This window comes from Kogia breviceps, chromosome 2 (genome assembly GCF_026419965.1).
Source record: "Kogia breviceps isolate mKogBre1 chromosome 2, mKogBre1 haplotype 1, whole genome shotgun sequence".
Lineage (NCBI taxonomy): Eukaryota > Metazoa > Chordata > Mammalia > Artiodactyla > Physeteridae > Kogia > Kogia breviceps.
The window spans coordinates 107,736,458-107,757,566 of NC_081311.1; the positions used below are offsets into that span (position 1 = coordinate 107,736,458).

Below are 21,109 nucleotides of genomic sequence, written 5' to 3' on the forward strand. Positions count from 1 at the left end.
ACACCTTTCCACCAGGCCTACTGAGGCCGTGCCTGCCCACAGCTTTCCTACAGTCCCTGCGTGCAGGTCAAGGTGAGCTTTTTTTCAGCTCTTTAAGAGAGCTGCCCACCCTTTGCATGCAGGAATCGTTAGCTGGTCCTCCATGGGTGATACTGCAGAGCCATCTGCATTTTCTAGAAAGGCTCAGCCCTGAATGGGAGTCAGGAACATGGGTAGACTAAATCCTGCTGGGTCATCTGTAATCCTCCTTGTCTTCACATCATGGGTTATTGGTCTTGGACAGAGCCTTAGAGTGTTAATGCTCTTCCCTATAGAAAAGTGGCCCTCGGAAAATATTTTATCTGCAATAAGATTTTCTAATCGTTTCTTTTTGCTGCTGCATTGCTCATTTTCTTTTACTCAGCATTACTTACTGTTTCCGTGTCATAGTCCCATCCCAAGTTGTTCTGCTGAGCTAAGGGCCTCAGACTTTTGCTCGGGGAACAAAAGATCATACAGACAATCCCTCCAGCCCATTCCACCCGGCCCCTGCCCAGACTGTCCTCAGGAGGGCACTGCTGTTCAGGGACATTGACACCAGAGGACCAAGCAGAGCAAACGACAGGCCAAGAACTCGGGTCTAGCTGTATCAGGCAACAGGGTTTGCTTGCTGAGCTTAAATCTAGGAAAGAAGAATCTTAGTGTGCAGCCCCAAAGGCTTAAACCCAAAAGGAGCTAGAAGCCTCCTCTTTCTCATCTGGGGCTTGTGGATGCAGTACTGCCCTCACTGCAGGCGTTAGCGTATGTTTCCAGCAGTGAAAGGTGCACTTGGAGGAAGGGCGGGGGCCTGGCATACCTTTGAGCGCCTCGTTGATGTAACTGCGGAGGTAGTAGATCCTAGCAGTGTCATTGAGGTCTGATTCTTCGCGCTGGGACACTCCATTTTCTGTTACGTAGATCGGAGGGTTGTTGTACTCCTCCTTTAACCAGTTCAGGATCCTCCTGAAGCCGAAAGGTGTCATCTTCAGCCAGAAGGAGCCAGAGTCTGGCCAAGAGCGATCTGTGATGGAGGCAACTCCCCTACGAGTTCAAACGCTAAGGATTAGGTCTCGATTTGTAAATCCCAGGAGGCCCTCTGCACAAAACGTAAAGCAGGATTTACACTAGAAAAAAAAACCTAGATTTTTGCCTAGACTCAAGAGTCGTAGCTACACCTAGAAGAGTCAAAAGGCCTCAGATTCTCTTTTCACTAGTTGTAGTGGCATCAGTCAGTGCTGGTTTAACTTTGGACAGGCCACCTAAGCTCTCTGTTCTGCTTTCTACCTGTACAGAGGAACGGTCTTACTCATGGATCTAACCCTCCACGGCTCTGTTAACAGGCCACACCTCACACTAGATGTGAAAGGGCTCTGAGTTTCCCTTACCGTAATCTCCCATGGGATGTGAGTGCTATGTCTTCAGAGCCTCTTGCTCCCTTGAGTCACCTACGTCTGGTCAATGCCACCCGCAGGCCACAGGCACAGCCACAGGCACCAGTATTTGGGCCCCCATTCATGTGATGATGGGGTAGATATTTTGGGACCTGCCTCAAGTGCCCAAGACCCTTCCTCTCTCTCCAGCAATGGGCAAGGAGAGGGCATCAGGTTGTGCCAGAGGGAGCTCTGTGGGGGCAGAGCTCATGCATTTCATTATGAGGAACAGCCATTTAAATATTTCTTAACGTCCAAATCCTTCAGGAAAAAAAAAACATTGCGTTTTATCAGGAGCTGGATTTATTGTTCACCTGAACTGCGTGTGGGGCATTTCATAAGCTTGAGCACAGGTGCCTGGGGAGACAGTCCCAGGACCCATGAGGCAGCAAGAGTCAAGTGGATGCGTAAACGGGGACCAGCAGGGAGGCCTCTCAGCCCTGCTCAGCAAGCCTGACTCTGGTAGGTTGCAGGATGCAGTGGGGATGTCAGCGCTTGTTTCCAAAGAAAGAACCCAGACAGAGTCACAGCTACTGATGGGGAAAGATGCTTGTCAGAAAAGGGACAAAACAGTGTGCACACATAATTATCCTGGGTTTTTTTTTGTAATAAACATTTCTGTATAACTATATACTATATAAACTGTATATAATATAAATATATAGAGAGAGGTAGTACACCCATACACACACACATATACTTCTGAAATGACACTCAAGAATTTCCTATTCTTGCTTTCTACTGTGAACATAATATTATTTGTAATACAGAAATAATAGTTTAACCTTTACCCTCAAAAGGAAAAAAGAAGCTTGTTATTTTGACTGAAATAACATCTGGTAAGTGAAACAAATCTGATGAAACAAGAAAACCGAAAGAAAAAAAAGTTTTTTTAAATGTTTTTTAAAACTCTAAGCCTGTCTGCTTTAAATGGAAAAGCATCTTGGAAAGCCTAGTCTGAATTACTGTCTGACTGATAGAGGTTCTTTTAGGTATCTCAGGAGATGGGGCTCATCTTGCAAAACCCCCAGGATACACAGCATCAGGAGGCAGTTTCAGAGGCTGTACAGGCCTCTAAGTGAGAGAAGAGGAGCACTTTGCTGTCTTTTCCAGAGATTGTTCCAGGCACCCTTCCTTACCTGTCTGCATCGAAGGAAGAGATCCAAGAGGCATAGTTGAGATCGTAGGCCAGGACAGTGGTATAGTGATTGAACCCAAAAAAGTCATAGGTACCGTTGATCCTCCTCTTCTCACTCTCTGTGAACTCAGGGAGCCTGGACGGAAAGGGCCGTTAAGGACGTGGGGTTTGGGAAGAGAATGTGCTGTGGGGTGTTGGTGGAGGGCTCTAAACTCAGGTACCTGGAGGTGACTACGGGCCTCTGGCCGGGAGCAAGGAGAGGCCCTCCCAGCTGCTGCTGAAAGCGCCTGAGCCTCCTTCTATCAGACTACAGACCTCGCCTCCCTCTGTCGTTGCAAGACCCTCCCTCTCTTCCTGTTGCAAGTTTTTACTGTGGTTTGTTTAGGCGTGCTACTTTTCTCCAAAGTCAGTCCTCATTAGTAGGGGAAATACTTTACAAATTGAATTGATTGAACTTTTGAGATGTGGACTTTTCTGCTCACATGATTTCACTGCACTTTCAAAAAAATTAGGTAATTTATTTTTGACTGTGTTGGGTCTCCGTTAACGCAAGCGGGCTTTCTCTGGTTGCGGTGAGCGGGGGCTCTCTTTGCAGTGCGGTGGCTTCTCTTGTTGTGGAGCACGGGCTCTGGGCGCACGGGCTTCGGTAGTTGTGGTTTGCGGGTTCTAGAGCATGGGCTTAGTTGCTCCGCGGCATGTGGGATCTTCCCAGACCAGGGCTTGAACCTGTGTCCTCTGCATTGGCAGGCGGATTCTTAACAACTGCACCACCAGGGAAGCCCTGCACTTTCTTTTTAAACATCTGGTGGGATACTTTCCTTGTATTCATTTTTTTTTTAATTGAAGTATAGTTGATGTACAGTGTAGTGCCAATTTCTGCCGTACAGCAAAGTGACTCAGTTATACACATGTAGACATTTTTTCCATGTATTCTTAGTGAGACTTTTCTATACAATTCGATCAACATGCACGTCTGTGCAACACTTAGAGGTTCGTCTCAGCCAAATCCTGACTACATGCTGCAGGTTTAGGGTTGCCTAGAGAATGCCCTGCTTAGGTGCCTGACACCTCACCTTGACCTTTCTGCTACCATTAACCTGGGGAAGAACCTTCCCTCCCTAGGGTTTCTGAAATACTGGGGCAAAACTAAGCCCCGGCGCCCACACCTTGACTTCCCTGCGCAGGAGCCAGCAGGGGCTCCTCAGGTCCCATGGCATCAGGCTGAGCCCCTGCGCTTGGCCTCCAGGCCCACCACCCTGTGGCCTTGACCATCCCACCACTGCTGGGCCACGTCTCCCGAATTCCAGCTGCAGGTGTCCCACTCATTCCGACCTCTAGGCCATTGCTCACACCCCTCCCCATTGGATGGAAGGGCCTCTGCTCTCCCAAACGCTGTTCCTTGTCAAGGCCTAGGCTCAGCTGATGTCCCGTCTTGTCCCGTGAAGTCTCCTGGTCTACCCAGCCTGCCCTGATCTCCTCCGAGTTTTTCTTGCATGAAGAAATTGAGGAATAGAATTCTTGGAGCGATGAAGGTCACTGTCTTCCCAACCAGTGTGTCAGCACTTGAGGAACCATATCTGGAACCCCCTGTTTGTGTGGACCCTGCTGGGCCTGGCCCTGGCCCGGGTACACAGTAGGTGCTCAGCAAGGTTGTGTTAATGGACTGGAGCACTCACTTGCTTGTTGGAGACCAGGGTTGACAGATCAGACCTTTTGGCTCAGCAGGACTTGCCCTAACCAGGCCAGCGCACGCATGCGTTTTTTCTTTTTTCTTTTTTTTTTTTTTTTTTGTGGTACGCGGGCCTCTCACTGCTGTGGCCTCTCCCGTTGCGGAGCACAGGCTCCGGACGCGCAGGCCCAGCGGCCATGGCCTACAGGCCCAGCTGCTCTGCGGCATGTGGGATCTTCCTGGACCGGGGCACGAACCCGCATCCCCTGCATCGGCAGGCGGACGCTCTACCACTGCGCCACCAGGGAAGCCCACGCATGCGTTTTAAGGGCCGGGATGGACTATTTCATCCTCACAGGTGGGCTGTATAAGACTCAAAGGCTGTGTTAGGAATGCTTGCCTTTTGAATTCTTTTACCCTCCCCTCCCCTTCCTATGGTCACATGAGCTACCTTGGAGCTTGTGAGTGTGTTCCCAGAAGGCCAGGGCGCTGCGTCCCCTTCCCCACACCACACCTCTAATCCCCAGCTGGACAACTCTTAAACCGAGCATGGGCCCTGCGGTGAGACAGCCTGCTTTCAAATCCCAGCTCCATCACTGAACAGCTGGGCGATCTTGCCATAATCTTTGTGCTTCAGCTTACTCATCTTTAAATAGGAGTGAAAGTGCCGACAGAAGATGGATAAATGTTAGCTGTTGCTGATGTTGCTGTTACTTCCTTGACGGAAGTAGGACTGCCTCAGTGCAAACCATTGCCACCCGCTGACCAAAGGACATGAAGCACTCGGCTAAGAGTCACCCATTGCTACCCACATTCACTCCTAAGGTGATGAAATAGGAGAGGATGAGCTGCGGAATTTGTCCTTGGAGTGAGATGGTGGGTCGCTAAGAAGTAGGTGCCCTGGGGACGGATTTCCTGGCTATTCTGAAGAATAATAATAAGGGCAAGTGCCTTTTGTCTCAACTGCCTGTCACAGCCATGCCAGGTCCTGGGCTAAGCGCTTCACATACACACTCGCGAGTAATCTTCCTGGCAAGCAAGGAAGCTCAGATAGACAGACATGCCTAAGACATGCCTCTCTGACCCCAACAGCCATGCTCTCATCACTGCTGTACACCCGGGAGCCTCAGCTGAGCACCACAGAGCAGACCTCCTCCCAGCTCTCATGGCTGAGTGCATGGCACCAGGACCTACCGAGACTTGTTGAGGCCTGCCGCCAAGCTCCTGTCACGGACCCGTGTCTTCATCACCTCGGGATAATCCCCATTCTTGAAAATTGGATGTGCGAACCAGCCTCCCATGAACTGCGGGTGGGGTTAGGAGGAGACAGTCAGTGCCAACATTAGCAGGCCCACAGGAGACCGCATCTCCCTGCTCAGGTGTCGCTGACCCCAGGGCCCCTTCTCCCCAACCCAGTCTGAAGCGTGCCTCTCTCTTCTGCGGCTATTCCCCTGTTGTAGCTCAAATGCCCACAGGTCTTGTCACCCCGCTGGAAGCTCACTGTGGGCAGGGTGATGTTCTCACCCACTGTAGCGTGAGGGATGTGAACTGATTTGAGCATGGGCCCTGGACTTGACAGACGTGGCTGGCTGCCCTTAGGAGAGGGTCCTGCAGAAGAGGGGGAGAGGCCCCAAGCCTCCAGGCCCTGATTTCCTCTCTTCCCACAGAGCAGGTCCTTCCCCGTCCTCATGCCTAAGGACCCACCAGAACCTTCTGGGGGGACCAGGTGCAAGGCTGGTTGCCCAGGCAAAGGATGATTCTTCATGGGCTTTGGACTCGCAAAGTGAGGAACTTTTCAGTCTGTTTTCTTGAATGAGGTCCAGGCCATCCTTAACCCTTAGGGGGTATAAGTGGCAACCAAGTGCTATGACGCTGTGGGTCCTGAGAGGCTTCTTCTGTCTCGACATCCTCCCCTCACCTGCTGGCTACTCCCTGAAATGTGGGGTGAGGACAGCCTTCCATTCCCAGTCAGAGATGAGGCTTGGAACATACTTGCTCTGGTAAAAGAAGCTTCAATTCACTCTGAGGTGATAAATTGTTTCCGTGGAAGCCGATTTTATTAGGGGACATGCGTATCATAGACCTGAGCTGCAGGATCACAGTTCACAGACGAGCTGTGATAATGAGACTACAGCCTAACATTTCCTGAGGTTGGTTTTGATTTCTGAAAACAAATTATTGCTCTAATTCACCAGTTCTGTGAGTCTGAAATGAGGGAATGAATTAATTTTGTTCCAAGGCTTTCCCCCCAGCTGGCTAGCAAATGGGACATTAAGTTCTTGTTTGCACTGTTTAATTTGACCACCTTTGTCAAGTTCGTTTGTGAAGAATTTGGCAAACCAAGGCCGTTGGTGTCCTTTCAGAAATGCCATAGTCTGCGGACTCCTCCTCAGAGCCTTTAAAAGCGGGGAGCAATCTGGAGAGAGAGAGAAGCTTGCTTTTCTTTCCTGATGCTGAAACATGGGAGAGGGTGCCTTCAGACCTCTTCAGAGAGACGGTAGCAGGAGCCAGGGAAAAGCTATGGCATGAAGAGCACCATTCTCTCTCTCGTCTTTCAGGGGCCCAGGCTGAAATAAGGGTGGGCCATGTTGTTGGGACCTGCTTACTTGTGCCTCCACTTCCCAGGAGCAAAATTCCATGACCAAAAGATGCATGTCCTTATGTGAAGCTCATGGAAAATTAGGGGCGCTAATGAGTTTCACATAATCTAAAGCCCCCAACTTAAGGTAATTCTTAGGCAGAGTAAGTAAAATCAGATGGTGACACCTAGAGGCGAAATGTGATATTGCAGCCCAGTTCTATTAGCTCCTATAGTCAAACCACAGATTGAAAAGAATTTCTTTCTCTTATTTAGCTTCAAGCCAGTGTTGCATCCAGTAAGAGCTATATGTATAAATGATTTTTTTAAGACTTGAAAGAAAACTCAACCCCAAAGAACTTTCATCACAGCAAACCTATGAGGTAGTTAGGTCACCTCTATTTCAAAGATGAGAAGACTACAGTACAAAAAGTTTAGATGATTTTCCCAAGGGCACAAAATAAGGCAGTAGCAACGCAGGGCCTAGATCCTAAATCTTTGTTTTGCAATCTAATTCTGTTTCCATTAGATCATGATGAGGGGAAAAGAGCAAGAGTAAGAACAATGCCCAGAGGAAGAACAGACCTGAACGTATCTCCTGGCGGCCTCCACATCCTCCTGGTTGGAGGGATCTCTAGGCTCAGCCCAGTCGCTGCTGATGGTGATGGAAATCATGCCACCTTGACGGGCGCGGTACACATCGTTGTACAGATGCCAGGCCTCAGCGTGAGCCTTTATTAGGTTGTGGCCAGCAATGTAGGGACCAGTGCCAGGCCTGGAGGAGATTCCTGGAAATATACACATAGATGTCAGTGAAGAATAAATGTGGCCAAGAATATCACTTTCTGCCTATAAATGGCCTCTTCGTGTTTGGGAGAAAGGCTGAAGATTTTGGCTTTAGGAAGAATGGAATTCAAATCCTGGCTCCACTTCTTAAAGCTGGCCAGGTAATTTTGGGTGAGTAGTTCAGTCTTTCAGTTCCTTCCTCTGCAAAATGAACAACAGAGAGTTCTTACGAGAAGGAAATGAAACAGATATGTGTGCAAAGCCCCCAGAAGTACTGTGTCTGGCAAAGAGAAGGCACTTGATTGACAGGTGTTGGTTTCTGTACCCCTCGCCTGAAGAGTGGCTCGTATGTCACAGGCAAAGTACCCAGAAGAGTGTGTGCCTCAGGAGGTGACATCCTGGCACTCTGCAGGGACCCACAGTGAGCGTGAGAGTTGGAGAGTACAGCTGATGGAAGCAGCTGACACAGAGATTCCTTGAGAGCAAATGTTATGAGAGAGGCTGCCTCTCATATGTTGAAGGAATGATAAACCAAAGCGTCAAGCAAGGACCAGTGGGAGATACATCTGGTAATGGGTCGAAGCAGATCTCCCCATGGCTCTTTCCAGCTTTTACATGTAATCCCAAGGAATCACATAAATGAACACAAATTTACTCTCTAAGGCTCAGAACTCAAGAAAAGGAAAATTAGGGTTCTCAAGGGACAAGGACAGGTCCACAATTCCTTATTAAAAACTCTTAGGAACACAGCACTGTAAACCAACTATATACTTCAATTAAAAAAACAAAACAGGGCTTCCCTGGTGGCACAGTGGTTGAGAGTCCGCCTGCCGATGCAGGGGACACGGGTTCGTGCCCCGGTCTGGGAAGATCCCACATGCCGCGGAGCGGCTGGGCCCGTGAGCCATGGCCGCTGAGCCTGCGCGTCCGGAGCCTGCGCTCCGCAACGGGAGAGGCCACAACAGTGAGAGGGCCGCGTACCACACACACACACACACACACACACACACAAAACAAAACAAAACAAAACAAAACAAAACAAAACAAAACAAAACCAGAAAACCCAGGGTTTGATGTATTTTGGAATTAAAAGGTTTCTGTGTCTTGGGAAAGTAATAAGTTGGATATAACAGTTACCTATGACCCCGGCAGGGCCCAGGACAGCTCCCCATGATTAAGGACATTAATATGTCTGCTGCTGAACTTTTCCAATTTTAGTATATGTGCTGCCGAAACAAGCACTGCTCGTGCAGAACTTTTGAATGTTCACTCTAAGTGGGATGTCACCTCACGCTGGTTCAAGTCAGGTTAAGCCCAGGTCAGCCAAATCATATATTGGAAACTTTTGCATTTTTGGAGTTGCAAAAAACACTGTGGATCTGTACAGTCTGATGTATTGTCCTTTCCTACATCGATAGTCCACACCCTTGATCTCAGGCAGCTTCCTGTCTGAGGCAGATCAGAGGTACAGAGAGAGCAGTGGAGCGATTTGGATGTACTGAGACGTGAAGTCCGTGTTCAGCAAAAGCGGCCTCAGAAGGGGGAAGCTCTGCTGCCGGCCAGGCGGCCCTGAGCAGAAGGCGGGGGAGCCTTCGGGCTTGCGTAGCCGCCGCCTCCAGGGCCACCTGGATTTCATGTCTTTGTGGTGCTGAGAACGCCACACTCCAGAGAGCTGACAAAGCGGGTCTGGGACCGTTACCTGGAGCTGCTGTCCCATAGCCATAGCCCTGGTTAGCAATGACATAGGGCTCGTTCAGTGTGATCCAGAACTTCACCTTGTCCCCCAGCCTCTGGAAGAGCACATCTGCGTACTCCTTAAACCGCTGTACGACCGTCTCATTCTCCCAGCCTCCGACGTCCTGGAGTGCCTGCGGCAGGTCCCAGTGGTAAATGGTCACCTGTGGAAAAGCAAGATCAGCATTTCCATCAACCTCCTTTTCATGGGAGGCCAGCGATGCTTTATGAACCGGTGTAAGTGTCTGCTGCTAAAGCTGAGGACGAATAAGCCTCAAAGGTTCTCTGGCCGGAAGGGTAGGACAGCAGTGTTGAAGCATGAGAAATTCATACATCTGGATGAGAGAAGCCTGGGTTTGAGTCTCAGCTCTGCCACGTACCAGCTGTGTGACCCCGGCTCAGGCACTGAGACCTCCAGGTCCCGGAATCATTGTGAGGCCTAAACCACATGGCAGAGGACATGAAAAGTGGCTGACATCCTGCCCCCTCTTCAGCAAATGTTACCTATGGTTGTAGTCAAGGATCAGAAATGCTGGAGCTTCAGGACTTCTGGGATAGATTGCACTGAGAGTCTGAGGCTCTGAGGCATTTTGCTTGTAAAGGGGCATCCCCATGGACATCTGTCTGGAGGTTCTTTCTGAGGACCTGGGAACCCTTTGCTGGAGAGGGGCCCCTATGGCCATGTCCCTGTGGTAGGCTTTCCCCTCTCTGGGTCTTCCCTTGATGCTCCTGACACACCCCATCTTGGCCACGCCGGGGGTCTCCACTGTCCTCAGTCTCCACCGGGCTGCCAACCGTCTTCAGCTCAGACCCAGTCTCTCCCTTTGCCTGAAATACCCTTCTCCCACCTGCCCCACCCACCCAGACTGTCCTCTTTCTTCAAGACCCACACCTCCTTGAAGCTTTTTCTGGCCACAGCACTTTTCTTTCCCGCAGTGTCTCAATGCCCTTAAGAACTACAGGGAATTCCCTAGAGGTCCAGTGGTTAGGACTCCATGCTCTCGCTGCCAAGACCCTGGGTTCGATCCCTGATCTGGAAACTAAGATCCTGCATGACACGTGGCATGGCCAAAAATAAATAAATAAATTGAAATCTATTTAAAAAAATAAGAACTACAAAATCATTTAGCCCTGAGTTGTGTTCTTTCTGATGTTCTGAATTGTTTTGTGTAATGGAGCTTGTTTCCCCCCAGATCTTGGGCTCGTGCAGGGCAGCCACTGGCCCTCCCCTCTCCATCACAGCTAGTGCTCACATGCGCTGTAATAAACGCTGCATGGATGATTTGTTCCTGCAGTGTTAGCAGTGTGAGAAGTCCAGGTAGCAGCACTTTTATTTGTAAAAATCTCTGCTTTGGGGGTGGGGGGTGGGGGGGTTTCAACGTGGAGATTATGCTCTGGCTGCAGTGCATAATCTCCAATCAATACAGCAGAGGAAACACACAGTATCATAGAACTAGTGCCCTCCAGCCCTTTATCATAAATGGCCCAGGGGAAAAGGAGAAGTATTCTTAGGCTCCCAAGTAAAATGTAAAAGATTTGGTGACAGCAAAGAAGCCCACAAATGAGATTCTGTATTATTATTCATAATAACTCATGGCTTAAAAACACGTGCACTTTTGCCTCAGCAATTCCGCTCCTAGAACCATATTCTGCAGATAAACTTCCACCCTAGTGTAATTATGTATCTATGGTTACTCATTGTACTGTTGGTTATAATGGCAAAAGAGTGGAAACATCACAGGGAAGAGTGTCCATTAATAGGGAAGTGATTAGAGAAGTAAGGTACAAACAATTACCACATAACTAAAACAAAAAACAAAAAAATAAAAAATGAGGAAACTATGTATGGATATGGAAATATCTGTAAGAACTATTGTTAAACAAAAGCAAGTACCGGGACTTCCCTGGTGGCACAGCAGTTAAGGCTCCACACTCCCAGTGCAGGGAGCCCAGGTTAGATCCCTGGTCAGGGAACTAGATCCCACATGCATGCCACAACTAAGGAGCCCGCCAGCCACAACTAAGGAGCCCGCCTGCTGCAACTAAGGAGCCCGCCTGCTGCAACTAAGACCTGGCACAACCAAATAAATAATAAAAAATTTTTTAAAAAGCGAGTATCAAACTATGTATCATACCATTAGGAAAAAAAAGAGGGGAAAAGGCATATACATACACATATACACATGCCTACTGGTCACATACACAAAAGGACGTGAGAACCCAGCAAACTTGGTCACCTGTGAGGGAAACAGATGGCTAGAGGTCAGGGGCAGAAGGAAAATCTTTACTGATCATTCAAAAATTAAATTTGAAAACAGCATTTTTTCACACAAGAAATGTGCTCTCCAGCCCAGCTGGCTCCCAGGGGACTTGGCCAAGGCCTGGTCAGGGCCCCAACTCACCTGGGGCTGGATGCTGGCAGCCTGCAGCTTGTCGATGAGCTGCACGTAGTAGTTCAGGCCCGCTTCATTGATGTATTTGGTAGTTCCGTCAGGGAGGATTCGAGTCCAAGAGATGGAAAAGCGATAGTGGGTCACACCCAGGTTCTGCAGGGCGACCACATCCTCGGCAATCTTGTGATAACTGTCGCAGGCCACGTCTCCAGTGTCATCATTCCCAACCCTCAGCGGTGTGTGAGAATACGTGTCCCAAATACTGAGCCCTTTGCCGTCTGCTCTCCACGCACCTTCGATCTCAAGATGACAAGACATGGTCTAAGCAAGTCATGTAGTCAAGCCCTTCCCAGTCAGTGGGTGAGTCCTGAGTCAGGACATAAGTCGGCATCACCTTCTCTGCCACCCCCCCGATTTCTGAACTCCTACAGCTTCCTGTACATACTTTCTGAACATCACGGCACTGTCTTGCTGCACTATGCGCTTGCTGACTGGCTTTCTTCCTACAAGATGAGGTCTAGGCATTGCGTCTTTCATCTTGATGGCCCAGCAGTCAATGCAGCAGTGTCTGGAGTATGGTGGGTGTTCACTAAAAGTTTGAATGAACAATTCCACACGCCTCAACCCCAATCACAGCCAAACAAATCCCAACGATGCCAGATGTAGAGGCAGAGTTTCTAATCAGGATGTGTATCACTGTTTCTGTGCCTCCTTTTCCTCCTCCCACCTAACCTGTAAACTGACCACAAGCCACTGGGCAAACACCTACCTATGGGCTTAGGTAGTCTGAGAGGTGTAATTTCTATAATTTATTTTATTTTTAACATCTTTATTGGAATATAATTGCTTTACAATGGTGTTATAATTTACTTTAAAACACTTAAGCATATATAGTGTGATACTCTTGTGATTGGCTGCAGCTAAGGTAGTGCTGGCATTCTCAGCAAGAGTCCATGTCCAGGGTTGGCCTGCACAGCCCCTCTGAGAGTGGCAGGCCCTAGGTCAGCGGGAATGCACCCCATGTGGTCCATCTGGGTGCAGGAGATGGCTTGGTGGTTGGGAGACTGGTTAATGCAGGGGGACTAAGAAAATAAGTGACTATGTTGAAGATATTAGGAACTAGATTTCTCATCATTGGAGAAAAGAGATACAAATATGAAAAGTGGGAAGGCCAGCATTAACCCTGTAGAGTTGGATTGCAATTGGAGGTATCAGTGTGTTTTTTAACATACATAAAGATTTGGGTGGATGTCAAACTAGATATATACGCACATGTGTGTGTGTGTGTGTGTGTGTACACACACATGCATTTCCTAGCTCTGTCCACTGAGCGGGCCTAGAAGTAATGACACCCCAGTAGCAGTGAGCACACCTAGCACCCAGATCTTGGTTTCTAAATGCCCTCATCCAATAAAAGGAACCAGGGCTCATTAGAGAAATGACTGATTACAGGGCTGGGGCAGAAAAGATACAAGATGAGCCTGGAACATCCTGTTGCACCGGAAAGAATTAACAGAGTGCTCAAAGAATGACGGGCCATGTCAAAAGGACACAGGATCCAGCTAAAGGACAATCCACCAGGCAAAAAGTAGATGATTTAAGCATCTGCATACATAATAATAGCAAAAGTATAACCCATTAGAAAAAAAATAGGACTTCACGAGGCCATACTGATGATATATATCAACATATATTTACATATAAGTAAAATGTAAATAAGTAGGAGAAAAGACAAAGCTTGACCTTTCTTTTGAATGCCACCTAATAAATATAAAAGCAATGATGAACTCAGAAAATCACCATTTGTCAACTATCATAGTAATAATTGATTCAGGCCTGCAACCTGTGCCCTAGAATAAGTCCCTAGCCCCAGCCCTAGAATAAATAAGTCCAGATATAAAGCTGTGGGGCAGTGGTTCTCACCCAGGGACTATTTTTTCTCTGAGGAGACACTTAGCAATGTCTGGAGACATTTTTAGTTGTTACAGCTGGGGGAGGAGTCTACTGGCATCTAGTGGGTAAAGGCCAGGTTTGCTGCTAAACATCCTACATGTGCACAGGACAGGACCACAACAAAGAACTATCCAGCCCCAAATGTCAGTCAGACCCAGCTGGAGAAACCCTGCTACAGAAAATTCTGTCTCCCTGGAGCAACAGGATCCTGTCTCTGAAATCTTGGAATTTCCTCAAGTGAACCTTTCATGTACAGTGTTGACCAGAGCGCCGAAGAGGACCAAGAGCTGAGGTTTTCTCCAGGCCATGGAATAGGATACATGAATAGTTCCTGTGTTTGTGTGCTTAGTGAACATATGTCTGGATATGGCAGAATGTGGTCTGAGACTTCATTATACCTTGGTAGTCTGGTCGTCTGGGGGTAGCTACCCTCACCTTCCTCAGAAACACTTTCAGCAGCTATGGTCACCTAGAAAAAATCCAAGGGCTGAGCAACCCAGAGTCAAGTCAGCTCAGACCACTGACCCCACCCAGGTTCCACACTGAGAATACAAACCCCTACTCCTGTATCAAAGAAAATAAATGGAGGCAGAAGATGTAAAGCAGGGTCACACCCCTAACTGCCTGGTCAAGTCACTCTTCGTTTTTTATCTTTCTTTTTTTTCTAAGGAAAAATAAATCCTCGTATTTTCTGTATTAGTGAGCTTCATTTAACATGAATAAGGTAGAGGTATGATGTTATTAGGACATCAGAAAACGCCCAGGCCAATGTGATAGCCATTTTGATCGAACTGTTTGCTGGGTAGGAAGAGACTAGGTGAGAAATAAAGGCGTCCAAATAAGAGAATCTTCATATTTGCATGTCTTTGCCTAAGTATTTCTTCTAGACTCCACCTGCTCCGTCTGGCCTGCTAACACCCATCTCAGCACAGCCCTTGTAACTGTGATGGCCCGCCTGAATTTGGGGATGTGAAGAAGCCAAGCTGTCTTGGGAAAGGGCCTCCCAGACTCCCCCGCAAGGTACCCATACTTCCCTCCCACAGGTCTATTAAAATCCGCTGCTCCCACCTGCCATCTCCAGCCCTGACCCCAGAGCCTGGCACATAGTAGGTTTGCTGTAGATGGTGAATTGCCCTGAACTCCTCACCTGATATGAAGCGGTAGCCACACTCCAGCTGAAGCCCTCGGGAAACTGTCCATACAGAAACTCGTCTTCCTTGGGCAGCGGCATGCCGTTACTCATGATGACCTCCGTGTAGTACCTGGCAGAGGCTCTTGCTGTGCGAGGCCTGTTCACGTTACTGAAACCAACGTGGTACAGTCCGAACTTGACCGTGTAGCCATTTAGCCACTCAAAGCTGTCCATCAGGGACCATGCAGCATATCCTCGAAGGTCGACACCATCGAGCCTGTAGGCTGGGAACGTTCCACAGACAGCAGAGGAGAGCTTTACACCAGGAGCACTCCTCACTGCAGGTAGTCCTAAACCACCAGCTTGTGCGCACAAGTAATATGTGCCCTGATAGATCATCTTGTCTCTCTCTTTTTGTCAACACTGATGCCCCCATAGCAAGTATTAATGGCTGATCTTTGCAAAATCAAATTCTTTTGCTGGGGTAAAGGGACATGTCTGAAATTCAAGAGTCTCAGCCTACTTTAGAAGTTAAATACAGAAATGTGAATTAGAGAAGAGTTTATTGCTCTAGGGTGCATGGAACCCACCAGAATATAAGCTCCATGTCAGCAGAAAGTTGTTTATTTTGTTCACTGCTGTGTCCCCAGCACTTAGAACAGAACTTGTCACGTAGTAGTTGCTCAATAATGAATGAATGGACCCACGAGAATACTCCTGTGTGTACATTTGGGGAGATGACCATTGCTTTTTTCAGATTCCCAAAGAATCTGAATATGCAACCCCAGACCGGGAAAGAATTATGGAATTAGGGTAGAAAAGAGAGACCTGTTGATGGTGTGTAATCCACTCTGCCAAACCATTTCGGGCACAGGACATGTGGATGTTGGGAGATTTTGTAAGGGGGACATGAACACTCACGTACCTTTCAAAGCTTCATTGATATAGGTTTTGTGGTAAAATATCCTACTGGTATCTTCCACTTTCGGATCTGTCAGCCCTGCTCCGTTTTCAGTGATGTAAATGGGGACGTCCCCATACTCTTCCTTGATCCAGTTGAGCAGTCTTCGCAGCCCCCAGGATGCAGCTCTGTTCACTGCTGTGGGGGGCCAGGAAGAGTCCTCCCTCTCGGCCAGCTCCCAATCATCTCCATAGGAGGGCGGGGTTAACCTGGGGGTTGCATGCTGCACAATTCTGGAGGAGTAGGTGTTGAGGCAGAACGCGTCGGCTGTAGCTGAGATGTACCTCTTCTCTTCCTCGGTGAAGCTGGGCAGGCGGGAGGTGGCTAAGTGCTGTAGTTCACTCCTGTTCCCCACTTTCCACTTCATGGCATCGGGATAGTCTCCGTTTCGGAAGATGGGGTGGGCGAACCAGCCCAGTGAGAACTGCAGCATTCGGTCAGCTGCCTCCACATCCCTGGGGACCCCTGGCGACTGGGGCTCAGCCCAGTGTGCACTGAGGCTCAAAGAGATGACCCCCTTCTGCTCTCGCCTGTACTTCTCATCGTAAGTGTGATAGACTCTGGCATGAGCTTTGATGATTGCATGACCAATCCTGTAAGGTCCCCAGCCTGGGTCGTTCACGTTTGGGGGAAATTCCCCTGAGCCATACCCCAACCATGCCTGGTGTGTGGGGTCGTTAAAAGTCATCCAGAACTTGACTCTGTCACCAAAGGTCTGGAAACAAAAGTCTGCATAGCTGTTAAACAACTCAATCAAGGAAGGATTCTCCCAGCCTCCAATATCCTGGAGGGCCTGGGGCAGGTCCCAGTGGAACAGTGTCACCATGGGAGAGATGCTGCTTGCCACCAAGCCATCAATCAGCCTGTTGTAATAATCAACACCACGTGTGTTGACAGAAGTGTTTCTTCCATTCGGGAAAATCCGAGACCAGGAGATAGAGAAGCGATAGGCCTTCACCTTCAAAGCTCGAAGCATATTCAGATCAGCATCCAGATGGTTATAGCTGTCACAGGCTATGTCTCCAGTAGCCCTGTCTTTCACGTTGCTCCCTGGTGTGTGGGTATAATTATCCCAGATACTGGGGCCTTTGCCGTCAGCATCCCAAGCTCCTTCAATCTGATAGGCTGATGAGGACACGCCCCACAGGAAGTCATCCCGGAACGTGCCGTGGTAGAACAAATCTCTTTCAAACTTGGGTTGGTTGGAGAACTTTTCCCAGACTATTTTAGACTTGGAAGGCACCTCGGATGGAAACGTGAAGGCTCTGATTTTCCGGGGGACGTTTGCTTTACTGGGTGGTGGCAGTCTTTTTACTACCTTGGTGAGGAAACCGTTCTTTTCAATCATGCTGGTGAAAAAGTAGGCAGATTTCCTGGGAGTCCTTGGCCTGCTGCTGTCATTGAAGTTGACATGGTACAGCCCAAACCTCTGGCTGTACCCAGAGGGGCCTTCGAAGCCGTCGATGAGGGAACGAGCAATGTAAGATTGAACATCCACTGAGTCCTCCTTGACAGCTGTGGAGAAAACCAAAATTGGGATTGTTTTAAAGTCTGTTACTGATGTTGCCTTTTATTTTTATTATTTTTAAAATAGAGGTGTCTATTTGGGGTTTGTTAGCACTGCAGCCCGGGAGACACAGAGTCAAGAAGCACTTGAATCGTGTTCTGCTATAAAATGGGGGAGGCTTATAAAGGCAAAAACTGCAAGGTTACATAAATTGTCAAGAATTAGGATCGGAGCTGGCAAGAAGTAAGGGTGTTTGTTAAGCAAGGCTCAGTTGGAGTCTGAAACGATGAAAGAGTTGCAAAGGGCTGATGTTACTTTTTAAAGGTTTTCCTTTTTTTTTTTTTTTTTTTTTGCAGTACACGGGCCTCTCACTGTTGTGGCCTCTCCCGTTGCGGAGCACAGGCTCTGGACGCGCAGGCTCAGCGGCCATGGCTCACGGGCCCAGCCGCTCCGCGGCATGTGGGATCTTCCCGGACCGGGGCACGAACCCGTGTCCCCTGCATCGGCAGGCGGACTCTCAACCGCTGCGCCACCAGGGAAGCCCTAAAGGTTTTCCTTTTAATGTGAAAGTTCGGGAGGTGACTTGGGTTACCCTCAAGATATTAACCCTTTTTCCTCCTCATAACAAGTAGAAGGAAAATCTATAAGACCTACACAAAACATCAGGCCACATCTATGGCCATAAGTCTCAATCCAAAGGTGTGTCCTTACCTTAAAATGAATAATAAAGAAAAAGTACCCCATCTTCTAGTGTCAGGACTCCTTAGTTTAATACAGAATACATAAATCATTTAATCTTTAAAAACTGTGCTTTTTTCTTCTTTATGTTTAGTAATATTGACATGAAATAATCACGCATTCCATTTTTAAAATGAGAAATAAAGGCTAAGGCAATGTATTCTCTGATTCAGTGGCTTGAATGGTGGTCCCCAAAAAGGTATATCCAAGTGCTGACCCCTGGTACTACTGATGTAACCTTATTTGGCAAAAGGGGTTTTGCAAATATAATTCACTAAGTCAAGGATCTCAAAATGAGACCATGCTGGATTAATCAAGGTGGGTCCTAAATTCAATGACAAGCATCATCATGAGTGACATAGGGGTGCATGTGAAGATGAAGGCAGAGATTGGAGTCATGCAGCCACAGCCAAGGAAGGCCTAGAGCCACCAGAAGCTGCAAGAGGCAAGGAAGGATTCTCCCTTGGAGCCTTTGGATGGAAAGTGTTCCTAGTGATGTCTTGATTTTGGACTTCTGGCCTCCAGAACTGTGAAAGAATTAAAAATGTTCTAGCGAGTCAACCAGGAATCAGAGCAATAGCTGTGGATGACTGTGTAAGAGGTAGGTAACATTGCTCATTCGCTCAATAAAAAATTTAGTAAGCAACTACTTTATCCCAGGCTGTGCTAGGCTCTGGAAACATAAAGATGAATAAAAGCCTCATAGGTTAGTGGGCAGAAAGAAGAGCTGAGCCAGAAACAGAAGGGCCAATGGCTCCACTCACTGGGTGTCTGGGCATATCATTTAATCTCTCAGAGCACCAGTTTTCACAGTTGTCCCATGAAGATAATATCTGCCCCTATTTACTGAACAAGGCAGTTTCAAGGATCACTTGAGATAATGTCTTAAAGGGATTCCTTGATACTGAAGAGAGTACAGGTGAAGTGAGGGTGTCTGACCTCACAAACAGTGAGATGTAGGTCTCCATTCCTTACTGCAGTGCCCAGGGCAGGGACCACTTTTTAACTCTTTCTCTTTGATTCTAGACAAGGCCTCGAAATCTTCTAAACACAGCCCTCTAGGCAGACAACTAGCCACTTATCAGTTGATTAGGACTGACTGTACGAGATGAAACCTATTTGCCACTCCTTTGTACTTGAAATAAAAAAAACATATAAGGTAAAACTGAGACTGTAGCTATAGGTTAAGCGGACCAAAGTGAATGATGTGGAATGTAGATTTTATACCCCATTAAAGGAAATGAAGATCACGCAAGGCTGGAGCGATGAGGGAAGACTTAATGGGCTGGAGTCCCACCCTGAGTGTCCTCATGACACCGTGTAATGCCATCATCACCATATAGTGCACTTTTCTGTCTGCGTCCCTCTGTAGACTCTGAGTCCCCTCGGGGAAAGGATGGTGTTGGTTCAATATTGTACCCCTACTGTCTTGCACAATGTCTGGCATGTAATGGGCACTCAGTAAATATTTGTTAACTAAATGCATTAAAAGATGATGAGGCTTGATGGATGGATGGGACTCAGATAGGCAGAGTGTAGAAGAGAGTCTGTAGGGACTAGAATATAAAAGTAAAGGCTTGAGGCCTTTGAGGGAGAGAGTTAGGAGGCTGATATGAATGACTCACACTATTACTACAAATACCACTTTTGGGCTTCATTTCCATGGGAGACTGTCTTTGTCCCTTAAAACAAAACTCTGAAGACTTGATGAAGTACCACCCACATTCTAATCACCAGCATATCCACATTCTTACCCTTGAGCACCTCGTTGATATATTGATTGAAGTAGTCAATTCTCAAGGAATCATTGATGAGATCTTCACTTTCCCCTATGGGCATGCCATTCCCAGCCAGGTAGATTGGAACTTTGCCTCTTGTGTATTCCAAGGATACAAACTGCAACAGCCTCCTCATACCCCAGGGTACCACACGAATCCAAGGGGATTCGGTCTGGGGCCACGCAGGGTCCACGTGTTGGGAGAAGCCTCCAATGGTATCATAGCTGGGGACGCAGGTATCTCCTTGGGCCTTACTGATGAGGCGGGAAGTGTAATGCGACAGACCCAGAAAGTCAGCGGAGCCCTTCAGGAGCTGCTTCTCTGCCTCGGTGAACTTAGGGAGCTGGGCCACAGGACTGGGGCACTGCTTGTTCACCTGTTGGATCTGGGCTCTCAGGGCAGCCGGGTAGTCTCCATCCACGAAGATGGGGTGTGCAAACCAGCCCAGCATGAAGTGCAGGAAGCGTTCAGCGGCTCTCCGGTCCTCAGGCCTCTCTGGGGACAGGGGCTCTGCCCAGTCTGAGTTCAGCACAATGCCCACCCGCCCCTGCTGCTGTGGGCGATGTTGGCTGTTGTAGTGGTGCCAAGCCCTGGCATGAGCCTTGAGGACCACGTGAGCCACCTTGTGAGGAAGAAAAGAAGGAAATACAGGTCTTAGTGACAACAACAGCTCCCACAAGCCAATAATAAGTCAACAACAACGTCAGCAAGTCGACACCAAAGTCAGTAATGGTAGCAAGTTAATAAAGTCAACAGCAACAATGTCAACAACATCCACAACTGTGTCAACACGTCCATACCACCATCACCACCATCACCAGGTCGATAGCGACAGCACCACAACTACATTAACAATAACAGGTGTCAATGACTTCTCTTGTGTGATCCTCACTTATGTGGCAAGTACAAATACTATTACTATGATACAGGTGAGGAACACAGGATCCAGAGAAGGGGAGAGCACAGGCAGTCTGACCTCAGGCCTGGATCATCACCCACAGTTCCTCTGCCTCTGTCCTCAGTAAGTGCTTTTTGTTTTTTGGTTTTTTTTTTTTAATTTAAAAAATTTTTCGTTGCATTGGGTCTTTGTTTCTGCGTGTGGATTTTCTCTAGTTGCGTCGAGCGGGGGCTACTCTTCATTGCAGTGTGCGGGCTTCTCATTGCGGTGGCTTCTCTTGTTGCAGAGCACGGGTTCTAGGCGTGCAGGCATCAGCAGTTGTGGCACGTGGGCTTATTTGCTCCGTGGCATGTGGGATCTTCCTGGACCAGGGCTCGAACCCGTGTCCCCTGCACT

The 21,109-nt window shown here is 48.2% G+C and overlaps 1 protein-coding gene across 1 annotated transcript in view; it reads right to left on the minus strand.

Annotated features, from left to right (window-relative positions):
• LCT (lactase) overlaps positions 1 to 21,109 on the minus strand; it is a 61,372-nt gene that overhangs the window by 1,555 nt on the left and 38,708 nt on the right. The window contains exons 7-15 of the mRNA XM_059053656.2: positions 19,792 to 20,437; positions 15,757 to 17,307; positions 14,847 to 15,115; positions 11,756 to 12,046; positions 9,319 to 9,517; positions 7,419 to 7,621; positions 5,450 to 5,559; positions 2,588 to 2,722; positions 836 to 1,059 (exon numbers count right to left, since the gene is read on the minus strand). Coding sequence (XP_058909639.1) covers positions 836 to 1,059; positions 2,588 to 2,722; positions 5,450 to 5,559; positions 7,419 to 7,621; positions 9,319 to 9,517; positions 11,756 to 12,046; positions 14,847 to 15,115; positions 15,757 to 17,307; positions 19,792 to 20,437 — 3,628 coding nt within the window. The remainder of the gene's footprint in view (positions 1 to 835; positions 1,060 to 2,587; positions 2,723 to 5,449; positions 5,560 to 7,418; positions 7,622 to 9,318; positions 9,518 to 11,755; positions 12,047 to 14,846; positions 15,116 to 15,756; positions 17,308 to 19,791; positions 20,438 to 21,109) is intronic.